The 12,490-nt window shown below is 40.3% G+C and overlaps 1 protein-coding gene across 3 annotated transcripts in view; it reads right to left on the reverse strand.

Moving 5' to 3' along the window:
* osbp2b (oxysterol binding protein 2b) overlaps positions 1-12,490 on the reverse strand; it is a 55,877-nt gene that overhangs the window by 12,511 nt on the left and 30,876 nt on the right. For all 3 annotated transcript variants that reach the window (XM_074637958.1, XM_074637956.1, XM_074637959.1), the window contains one exon: positions 6,307-6,557. In XM_074637958.1, coding sequence (XP_074494059.1) covers positions 6,307-6,557 — 251 coding nt within the window. The remainder of the gene's footprint in view (positions 1-6,306; positions 6,558-12,490) is intronic.

Consider the following 12,490-nt stretch of genomic DNA (forward strand, 5'->3'; position numbering starts at 1 on the left):
CATTTGTCTGACAGCCGTGCCTCGTAGTGCGCTCAAAAGGTCAATGAACCTAAATAACACCTCACAGCGTTCTGTCAGAAATCAATCACGTTCTGACCACAGCCCTTTCGATTTGAACAAAACTAATTATTTTTTTTTAAATGTTATATGGTAGATACTTCTTAACATCTCCTGTAGTTTTCATGGTTTGCCAATTATCAATTGAGCAACAGCAGACTTCTGAGTATATGTCAGTCTAACACACGAATCCTAAATGTTGCCTATGATTTTCTGCTTCACCTCAAATATTACTTTCGTTTGAACTCATTTGTTTATCATCACACATGAAACTGAAAAAAGAAAATTTAAATTAAATGACATAATAAGGAAGCACAAGTCAGCAAAAATGTGTGGTGCAAGGTCATGTGAAGATCTTTACTTTTTATTTTGAAGCCACAAGTTGAACAGGATGTCTTGGGAAAGTAAATAATGTGGAAGGTCACTGTGTGTGCAAGAAGTTAATTTCGTACTGCCCTGTAACCAGGGAATGAAATTAGCATCTGCCACCTGCCAAATACAGGCTAAATGTTGGCGGTGGCATGTCAAAATTTCAGGTCACCTGCCACCACGGCAGATAGGTTTTCCAAAAAGCAATTCGTAAATTAAATATAGTCCTGGATTAAGGTTACATGATATATTCCATAATTCTATGGTCTGGTACCACTGACTCAGTATTTACAATTTTAAAGTATTCTACCTACTGTAGATTTCAGAAGTGGCAGACAAAAAAACTGAGTGGCCGGTAGAAATGTTGTGGCAGGAGAGGAAAAAGCTTAATTTCAGACCCTGAAAAAGTAACTGAAACATTGTGGTGTGGAGTTAAGTTTCACTCTTGGGTGAAGCTTAGCAAAGAGGTACAATTCATGCGCAGTCTGTGTTTGGTCCTGAAATGGCCGTTGTAAACTAGCTCTAGATGCCAGACGCTTTATTGTCACATCACATGGTCCTTTGCAATGAGCAGCTGCAAAGCAGTTCCACTCTGCTTCCACACCACAGGTGTTTTTGTACTGAGCTGCACAACCATCTGAGAAGTAGATGTGTGTAGATAGTACATGCTGAGATGTTCCTCCAATAACAGACAAAAAGATGAAAGGAGGCTTGTGACTTGTTCCAATAGTGAGACTGTGTTTCATACTGTATGACAAAACTCTCTACAAAATCTCCAACCACCAACACTTCATCTTCTTGTGGGAGCTCATCCGTCAGCTGCTTATAATATTGACTCTGCATTTTGGTGACGAAGTTTTGTTGATTTAGGCAAAGTGCTCACATCAGCGGAGCCAAACCCAGCAACAGGCGGAACAAAAAGTCCAAATGAGATGAGCAAAGCATCATCAGCCTGTGACCTGTGGCTTCAAAATAAAAAGTAAAGATCTTCACATGACTTTTGCACTACACACTTTTGCTGACATCTGTGCTTCCTTATCATGCGATTTCATTTTAATAATGTGATGATAAACAAAAAGAAAATTGAAGTAACATTTGAGGTGAATCATAGGCAACATTAAGGATTCATGTGTTAGACTGACCTACCCACCGTATACAATGAAGTCCACTGTTGCTCAACTGATAGCGGGCACAACATGAAAACTTCAGGAGACGTAAAGAAGTGTCTACCCTACGCAAAAAACATCTCATTTACATATTTACTTATTTCGGAAAAGTAATAACATTGTGGATAACCTTATTTGTTAGCTTTCCGATGATCAGAAAACCATACTGATGTGTTTATTATTTAAGAATACATCTGTGTCTTTAGGAGGAGTGGTCATCCAACAGGGGTCAACTTTAAGAGACCCCGTCTCCTGAATGGTTGTTCATTATGTTTAATCAAACCACGTTCACGTAACACTCTCTCATATAGGTTAGCATGTACTGTAGGAATAATGTGTTCAAATGGAAATGGGTGAGGTCAGAGAGTGATTGATTTCTGACAGAATGCCCCAACTGACAATATGCATGATGAAAATGTCATGTGACAGTTATTGAGCGGTCAGCAGAGGGTCATAGTATCACAGGAGGGTTTCTGAATAACCATTTGGAAACAATCAAGCCTTTTTGTAGCATTTGGTGGGGGCTAGCCATTGTTCTTCCCACATGAGTGGAACAGCACATGACTACATATGGTCCTCTCAGTATTTACAGCAAATGCCTCTTTTGGTCGCAGAGCCAGAGGGGCTGTTGAGAGTTAGCTTGAACCACTTGGATAAATTTGTGGCTGCAGGCAGCGAGCTGGAGGGACGAATGTGACACTAAAATAATGTCTGTTCTCCGGCTGGTGAGAGTGCAGGATCACTTTAAAGCTGCAGTAATCAGTATATTTTTGGCATCATTCGGCCAGAATTCCATAATAACCTTTCAGCGTATTGTAATTCAAGTGTTCTGAGAGATAACTAGACTTCTGCTCCTCCTCATGGCTCTGTTTTCAGGCTTTAAATAATCTAGCCCATGACGGGAGACTTTGACCAATCACAGGTCATTTCATTGAGAGAGCGTTCCTATTGGCTGTGCTCCGGTCATGTGGCCAGAACTTGGCGTTCCTTCACCAGATTTCACAATAGCGGTCACAAACTTTCTCATTTTACAGCTAAACCGTACACTACAAGATGATCCTGAAAACATTTGAGGAGAGAAATAGGCATTAATGTAACATAATATTGATTCATATTTGATCAGCGCTCCCTAGTTTGACCGTTTGGTCGGATTTCGCGAGTGATTGACAGCCAGCTCTCATAGACAGCAGCTGGACAGCAGACCTCAGATCAGTTCTGACTACTTGTTTTCCTCCAGTAAGTGAAATCTTGCAGATGCTGTTAGGAACACCGGAGGACACAGAGGCACATGATTTTTTTCCAGGTTACCCGTTTCATGTACTACTGTCACGATATAGCGATAAATATAAAAATAACCTTTTTTAATCCTATTTGCTCCAATCTCGCCTACTTCAGCTTTAAGGCAGCAGAAAGAGAAACAAGGATGCGGTAACACCTTACTCCTTCCTTGATTTGTTTCCAGACAGCAGGATACCTATCTGTCTGATGAAAAAGTGATTTTCAGCCCCCGTCAAAATGCAGCATATCACTCTCTCTGTCAAACACGATGTTAAACTGATACACTATTATTGTCACTTTTTAAAGAGGTGATATTTTTAATGAAATTTTAAAACTATTTCTAAATATATTCAATATGTGTAACACGTCGTTAATCTTGCCAAGTAACTAAATGAATGTTTTAAATTCAAAACTGTATTGTTGTACAATTTGACCATAATGGATACTACTTTTTTTTATGTTGACGTAGTAAATATATAACCATATTAAGTTTACTTGTTGTCTTGAAAAACATCATCACTGACAACAGAGAGAGGGGAAACCAGGAATAGAAACAATACAAACTCATAGCTAAAAATACAATTTAAGATAAACACTGTATTACAATTACAATAGCATCAATATTTCATCCCATACATGTAGTTGCTACGACCGTTCACTGAACCCTGCATGTGTGAGTCTGTATTTTCTGACCCTGATCAGAGAGTGGTACGTTTGATAAACACATGCAGTCAAGTAATTGTTATAAATGTATTTAGCTTCATATTGTTCTCCAGCAATACTGATTTATAACTTAATGTATTACAGGGTGTTCATCCTTACCCTTTACAAAAGTTACATTTCAGTGGTTTTAGATGTTTGAGATTATAACTATTTTGCTCAAAACTATGGATAGAAATCGCAAAATATCTGATAGTAAAAACATCCAGTCCATCTCTTACCTCCACCAGTCTTGCATGAAGTGTTTAAACATCCATCTCTGAGCCTCAGTTTAAATGTCAGAAGTGCATGTGACACTGTGGTCCACTTCCTCAGAGATATCCGTGATATGAAACTCAACACCCACTTAAAAAGTATAATAGTTCCACTTTTTTTATGCTGAGTCTCCGGTACAAACGCAGACTGCATGTGACTTCTGTTACGGGGATGAGAGGGTTCATTGAGGCTAAAAACGAATGCGCGTGCAGAAAAGGATGTGTAAGCAAGACGTGGCATCAACAGAAGTCAGTGTCGAATTAAAAAGTCCTGAATGAGTGACGTAGCAAAGAATACAATGAACTTGAGTAAACTTTGACTTTCATGTGATTGAATCACACAAACAGAAAGTGGTAGGTGTGCAAATGCCTGCAAACACAAACGTGCGAGAGCCTGGATTCAGTGGCACGCGTGACAAGTTACATCACCACTAAATGAACTAATGCAACCCTTTCGTCAGGCCAGGGTCAGATCACAGAGAACATGCCGTTGTGTCTTGTCATTATGGCCTCCTTCTTCCCTCAACCGCTCCAACCTTTACTCCCTGTCTACATGTATAGCCTCATTTCTTTGGAAAAGCATAAGAAAACTAAAGTTACATCCAAGTAATGACGGCTGAAAAAATAGCTGCAGAAACACCAATATCCTGCGCCGTCTTCTGCTCGAAGAAAACCATTTACAACCCCCAAAATCACTACAGGGAGTTTGTGGCAGCACTTCTTTCTCATTAGAAGCACATTCTTGGCAAACCTAATGACATTTAATGAGTTAGGCAATCCAAGAGGATCTATTTTATTGCTTGTCCAGTAACTTTTAATTTCCCATTCCAATTAATAAAGAAAAAGGATGACAGAGAGAAACAAGGTGCTCATCATTTTGAGCGACAGGCTTTCACATAATTCAAGTGCAATCTAGATTTAAATTTTTTTTTTCTTGTCATAATTGATTAATGCTCAAGTCTCTTAACAAGCTGCATTAGCACATACTGAAGCATATTAGGAGTAATAGTTTCCTACTGCCTGTTTTCAAACCAAATCTTAAAGTTGAACCACGACTGAATCTGACAGAATCATTTTACACCTAACAGCCAGACACGTCACAGAAAATTCAGTCAGGCATGCATTAAAGCAAAAATAAACACACACTACCACAATAATAAACATTGCTGTCAATAAAGCCATCGAGAGAAGCAGGAAGAAAAGACAAACCTTGTGTGATTGTGTTGTTTAGTCAGAGGAGCAGGTCTGTCTGTCTAACGGTAGTCCAGAAGGATCTGACATTCCTCCCCGGGCAGGGAGGGTCGAGGGTTTGAGAGGGACAGGGGGGACAGGGGCTATTCCTGTCCCCCTGTTCGCCCCACACCCACTATCATATCCAGTATCACTCCTTCAGGACCTCAACTCTCCCTGAACTCTTGTCCACTACCAACACACTGTAAAGCCCATGGTATTTACCGTTGAGGAGAGTGGACCAGGGCCAGATACAGTAGAGCATATGCTGGCAGTCTCATCCAACACATAGTGGGAACTGAAAACTTGGTAGTGATGGTTGTTGTGATTGGAGCTTCAATGATTAATCGATTAGTTGTCAACTATTAAATTAATCGGCAACTATTTAGATAATCAACTAATCGGTTTGGGTAATGGGGTACTCAGTTGCAATCTGCAACCACACCACTAGATGCCGCCTAACCCTACACACTGTACCTTTAAATGTGAATATGTTCTGGTTTCTTTACTCTTCTATGACAGTAAACTGAATGTCTTTGAGTTGTGGACAAAACAAGACATTTGAGGACGTCATCTTGGTCTTTGGGAAACACTGATCAACATTTTTCACAATTTACTTACATTTTATTTACCAAAAAACTAATCGATTAATTGAGAAAATAATCAATAGATTAATCAACAATGAAAATAATTGTTAATTGCCTCCCTTGTACTGTTCAGTTAAATGTAGCTGATAAAGTAAAGCTCTTCCTGAGGTTATTCTTTTTTTTTTAAAAGTTTTTTTGGGGACTTACTTTGAAATCAAATTGAAAATATAACGTGAGTTTCACATACGTTGTACAGATTGTGAAGCCCTTTGAGGGAAAAAATGTCAATTTGTGATTTTTGGCTAAACAAAAAGACAGCAGAGATGTTAGTATTCTTAACAATAAATTGAATTGTTATTAAGCTGCGAGCGCGGGGAACCACCATCACCTCTAGCAGATTAGTTTTTTGTTTTTTTTAACCCCCATTCAGAAATGGTATGTTTAAGTAGGTTTAACAGGATCTGGTATGAACTGCTTCTCCATGCCTGCACCTCACTCTTGTTTAAAATGTCACACTATAAAGTGATCTCATCTCTCATTACGCACAAACTAGGGCATTATAGATGACTGGCATTCCTGTCACATTGATCACGCTGCCACTCTGCTCACTGCTGCAGCATAGCCTGGTGTGTCCCAGCTACTTACATTGATCATAGCATTGGAAGTGATGCGGAAGAGGGTGGCTCGCTCATTGACCGCCTTGATCTTCTCCCCTCCCTCCACAGGGACTTTCAGACCCTCGAGTTCACTCAGGGAACGCTGCAGGGCCGCCCCGTGCTTGGCGATCAGGTCATTACATGTGCTGAGGTCATCGAGCTTGCTGACGAGTATCTTCAGGGTGCCCTGAAGCTCGCTGCGGTCCGACTGGGATGTAGGCTCCTCGTCCCCCGAGTCATCTAGAGGGGAGAGGTAAGAGGTCACACATACACCATCTTGAACAAGACACGATTATTGGGGCTTTTGAGAACACCAATCATAAAAGAGAAGATTAACAAAATCAATTTAGAAAGGTTTCTCTTAGGCAACTTTGTGCAACATTAACTGTATAGCTGTAATGTGAAGAATGCGGGCCGGTTTTTCCAGGAAAATTCAACAAATGAGACATCACGCGCGCTCGCGCCTTTACTCTCTTCAGCTCCGCTTCAGTTTGCAACCAGAGCTAACGTTCGGTTTGAAATGGAGTCCACTAACTCCATCAAACAACCAGCCCCCACCACAACTCAGACTCCAACACAAACTCCACGGAGGCACACAAAAAAATCTTGAAAACAGGAATGTAACCGACGTCGAGGGAAAACTAGGATCAACATTGGCCGGGCCTTCGATTCATGCATCGACCTTGGTTTGGTTTTTGGGTATCAGAACAGACACCAAGCTGGCAAAACTCCTATTGGACAGGTAAGCTAACATTACTGCCAACCATGTGAGATATAAAGTGATATTGTGGTTTTAGCTGTCTAATATTGCTAACGTTAATGAACATGATGTCTGTCAATCACGTGTCGCCTTCCTGATTTGACCGATGCTCGCTCGCGTCTTCGTAGACTTAACGGCCACAGGTGGCACAGATAACATCTAGCCTCTTTAAAAGATGACTCCCCAAGCTACCATGGCAAACACATATCCAACTCCTCCATTGCTCAGTGTTAACTCAGTATAGGCAGCCACTGTGGCCACAAAGTGTTGTTTACCCATTTCTATGTTTTGGTGTTTGTTTTTTCTAAGTGTTGTTCGTCAAAGAATGAAAAGAAAAAAATGTAAATGATGAAAAGACAAATTACTTACATTTACATAGCTTTTACAGATGGTTCCCTTTGACTCACATAAATACATCCATTAGACAGTGACGCATTAAATATGACTGACTGACTGACTGACTGCAGAAATTCTTGGTAGCTTATCAAATGTAAATTTACTGTAAGCTGTATTTGAATACAGACAGCAGCTCATCCATACCCATGAGCCTTTGCGGTAGCAGCTGCCTTTTCACTATGATGTCACTAAAGAGAAGTTACTCAAGCTTAAACAGAACATATGTGAACAGTGTTGCAGCGTCAGCCACACACGTATGCACACACTGCAAGCACAAGGTCACACATAGTAAGACAGAAATAAACCAAGGGTAAGGCCAAGGTCCATGAACAAACTACTGACAACGTAAAAGGAACAAATCCAAGAAGAAATCCGATCTCCTGATTTTCTGAACTAACTAGAAATGTTTGTACACCTGTGTGTGTATCAAATCAGAAGAATATTTCCCAACATAAAAGCATCTGTGTTTGTGTGTTTCTGTTTTAATGAATCCAGCTAACAAAACAAGCCCATATGGCCGTGATGAATTGATAGAATCAGCTTCAATGCCTGTGAATTTACTCTGGCATGCTGAAAAGAGAAGGCAAAATACTGCTACTAGTAAAACTAAGAAAACAGATGACAGACGAGAAGAAGGAGCAGGAGAACACGGAGAAAAATAAGGAAAATGAGGACAAGGAGGATACTGTTTATCTCACCAAGGAAAATATATTTAAAGGTTTGAACGCAGAGAGAAAGTCTCTCCACATCCTCTAATGCTGACCCTCCAATGTCAAGAAACTGCTGTTCTACTGTCTTTTACACTCCACCATACAGAGTATGCTTTGTCACATTGAAAAGGTCTGCTGTGTAGCTGATAGGAGAGACTGTCACAGTCTTGGTGAGAAGCAGCGCTACAGCAACACTTCCTCCTAAAGAACATGGCAGCTGGCTGTGACCTTGCAGTGGAAGAGACTATCGCCCCTGTCAAGCCTATTTACACCATGCAAGCATAACATGGATCTCCGCCTGGGGGATGCTGGTCGCCTGGCAGTCTCGGGACTACATCATGTAACAGTATTATACGGAGTTCAAATTTGTCCGGGACCTTTGGCCAGTGGAACGTCAAGCTCCGCTGAGAAACAAGCAGCACAGAGATATCTCCACACTGGACGCTTATTGCTAAGAAGAGCTGATGCTTTACATCCGGAAACAATGCTCTCATTGTACCGTTTTTCAAATGTACTTTTGTTAAATGCAACGGCAGCACAATATTGTTCCTCTAAGTGAGTAACGTTTTTGAGTCCTATAGCATTATTCACCACTTACAAGTTATTCATCCTCAGCTGTACTTTGAATTTAGTGGTGAACATGGTAACATTAATACGACATTATACCTGCAAAACATCAGCATGTTAGCATTGACACTGAGAGCATATTAGCACACTGATGTTAGCACTTACCCCAACGCACTGCTGTGACTAACAACAGCCTCACAGAATTGCCTCAAAACACGTCTTTGGCATTTCTGTAATTTATTGGGTGACATATCACTTCCGTTCGCTTCACTTTAACGGCCACACAACCAGAGTCAGTGGAATCCGTTTTCGGTCCAGCCCGGTAAAATGCTCAGTACATAGTGTCAGCAGCGTTGCCTATACTAGTTGATGGTCAATAATATTAACCATGTGAATATATAGATTGGGCTCCAATCAACAGACCAAGATTACAAATATGACCACAGAAGACAGGATGTGTTTAGTAAAAGCTAATCTCTATAAACAGATTCTGCATATGTAGAATCTGGAGGCAACGGAGGCAAAAGAGGCGGAACATGTTGGCTGAAATGGAGTCTGGGAACCCACCGGCTATCGTCTGACAAGGATTTAGCTTTTTATTAGTTTAAAATTAGCTTGTAAACTGGCTACTTGTAAAACAATCTGGTCGTACACGTCGTCTCTCAATCCAACTCCAGTCTTGTATCTCAAGTTGCCAATCGGACTGTAAGCGTGTGAGCAGTGCACGGAAAAGGAAGCCCCCAGAGGCCTATCCATCGCCAGACCGATAGCCGATGGGTTCCGAAATTGAATAAAAGCCTATTGTACTTTAGCATCACATATATTGGTCATAAATAGATTGGGGTAAAGTCCTCTCAACTAAAAGGAAAGAACACCAAGAGGAGTGAGGGTAGAAAGAAACCAAGTGAGGGTGAGTGAAGGGGACAAAGAGAAGGGAAGAAAACAAATCTCTCACCATGTTTGCATTCCTGTGCATCCATTTTCACCCAAAGGTAACCAAAGTTCAACCAGGAAAAAACAACACACACACTGAGCTCAAGCCTCAGAGATAATGTGTGAACATGTTGAAAAGGCTTTCAGAGAGATACAACTGTCTGGCCATTAGAAGGCACAGACGAAAACAAAACAGTCCAGCCACAGGTCGACGCAGCAGCCCTACAGCGACAACAAACCCTAAAGCGAACGTGGATCAGAAATCCATCCACCCATTACCGGCCAGCAATAGAGTAGGAATCAAGTTACACTGAATTTCAATAAAGACACTGCAGAGAAAGGCAGGGGAAGAAGAAGAAAAGGCTGACGATGTAGAAGTCTGAAAATTGACTGTGTTGAGAGACGGGCAGCTGCAGTGCAAAGGAAAGCAAGAGACAGTGAAAGAGGTGAGTGAGCTCAGAGTTGGAGATGATAATGAAATTAAGCCTTAGATTGATAAAGTGTGACTACGACAGAGCAGCTTTAAATAGATAAGTTAGTTGGTGAGTTGATGTAGTTTTGAACTTCCTCCCACGAGGCAACAATAAGCCTGCCCCAAATAAATCATATTTGATTGGATAAATATATGTACTGTACACTCTCGGGGTTCAAAATGAGGAATTTCCATATAAAACATGGCTACATGGCTTTAGATGAGATACAGTGTAATAATAATAATAATAATAATAAATTGGACTTACAGTACATAGAGTCTTTCAAAAAACCCAATGACGCTTAACAAGTGTACTCTTTGTTATTTGTGAAAATCTGCAATAAAAAGAAAGTCCTTGTTAAACTTCTAATTTTGGTTTGTACTTGCCAGATTAAGCCAATTAGAGCAACTTTTGAAAGGCTAAAACCTAAAGTTTCTTCTAGTTCTGATCAGTGTTAACAGGAGGTTGTGTATCACACATGAACAAACAACTAATCAGTGTACAGTAGATCTGAAATGCCAGAAACCAGCAAATTAGTTTCTCTGCACTTTGACAGTAGTTGTTAAAGAGAGAGGTTATTTCATGGATCAAGGCTGGGTTTGTTGAGAGTGTGCAAGGTGCAAGGACCCATAATGCATCCTACCCTCAAGTTTTTTCGAAATCTCATAAGCTGTGTATCAGTCAGGAGCAGACAAACAAACAATTGAACATTGGAGACTGATCCATAGTAACCCGCTCGATGAAATCAAACTAAAACATGAGGCTATTTTCTGTTTTGAAGGAAAACCAATGTTACTGTGTGGCAAAGTCACTACTGACTGAGCTACAGAAAACTCAGCCCAGTGCTCTGCATCCTGTCCACATCTGAGAGTATGAAATTACAGAGTAGGGACACTGGGTGGTGTTTAGACATGTGAGGAGGAAACAAGTGGCTCATGGGATGCTACGGCTGCATCTGTTCTTATGGAGAGCATTGATTTAAATAACAGTGGATTGGCTCAAGCTGACAACTCTTTCCAATATTAAAAGATGATGTACATTTGGAAGTCCTCTGCACCCGCTTCGTCATCATCCCTGATGGAGGATATGATCGTGTTCCTTAAACTGGAAAGAAATTGAATTTGCCATTTGCAGATCAGCCCAGAAATGGTACTATATCTGGCAGCTCCTCTTATCTTATTTTGACCGTCTGACCGTGCTTCCATATGATTAAGACCACTTGTATTTTGTAATTTTTTAAATATATGTTTTAATTTTATTTAGACATGGTGTATTTGGACAGACTAATAGACTTATGGCATATGAAATGTATTTCTCTCCATCGGCTAAATTGTATGACATTATAAAGTTTGATTTATGTAAACAGAAATTACCACTAAGAGTTAAATTGTCCAATTGTACATGGTAAAGTTTATCAGCCTATTTTATCTGTAGTTTGGGATTTATCCTATAATTATCATTACTGTCAATGTGTACTTTATTTTTTATTATTTCTTCAATTTTAATCGATTTATTTTCTTTTTTTAAAATTTAATTTAACTTAGTTTTTTGTTCTTTATCCTTTTTCTATCGGCAATGGGTGAGAGTTAGGTGGGAGGGGGCTTTGGGGGAAAAATACCAAAATATGGAGGGACAACCATTCACATTTGTACTCAATTTGTATGTTTCTGTACGCCTGTTGTTACTCCCAATAAATTATTACGGGAAAAAAAGATAATGTACAGTTGGGACGTTTAAGAGAAAACTAAAATACATGGCAAAGGCGAAGACGTTTCCAGCACTGCAGTGAAGCCTTGCTCTTAATATTCACCCTCATTCTGCCAATGAGTTCAGCAGCTCCAAGCAATGCCACTTAAAAATAAACTGTCACATGTACCGGGTAATATTTGTTTAGAAGAGACTCTGCTTACAGCTCGTCGCCTGCAAATCTAATTATCTTTCGTAAACCTCACTGAAACAAGCTGTGAGCTGCAAGAACACACATTTTTGCTGTTGGCTTGGCTCTACTGTCCAGACACCCTTCAATGACACAAAGCTTTCTTCGATCTAAAAATGAAGCCTCCACAAGTATGTCAGAAATATCCTTTCTGCAATGTCCTCTTGGTTCACTGAGCCAGATCCACATAGGATTGATAAAATGTCAAGCACTACCAGACAAGTTTGATTACTGGAGATGAAAACCCTTTAAGCTAAACATATTCTATCATCACTCAGACCTGGAATCAAAAGTGAAGACTGGATTGTGCTGTCGGTGCATCAGTGTCACTGCAAACCCTTCAAACCCCTCCCTTCCCAACAACAGATGTGGATGGATGGCTCTCCGTAGTGAAGTCG

This window comes from Sebastes fasciatus, chromosome 6 (genome assembly GCF_043250625.1).
Source record: "Sebastes fasciatus isolate fSebFas1 chromosome 6, fSebFas1.pri, whole genome shotgun sequence".
Classification (NCBI taxonomy): domain Eukaryota; kingdom Metazoa; phylum Chordata; class Actinopteri; order Perciformes; family Sebastidae; genus Sebastes; species Sebastes fasciatus.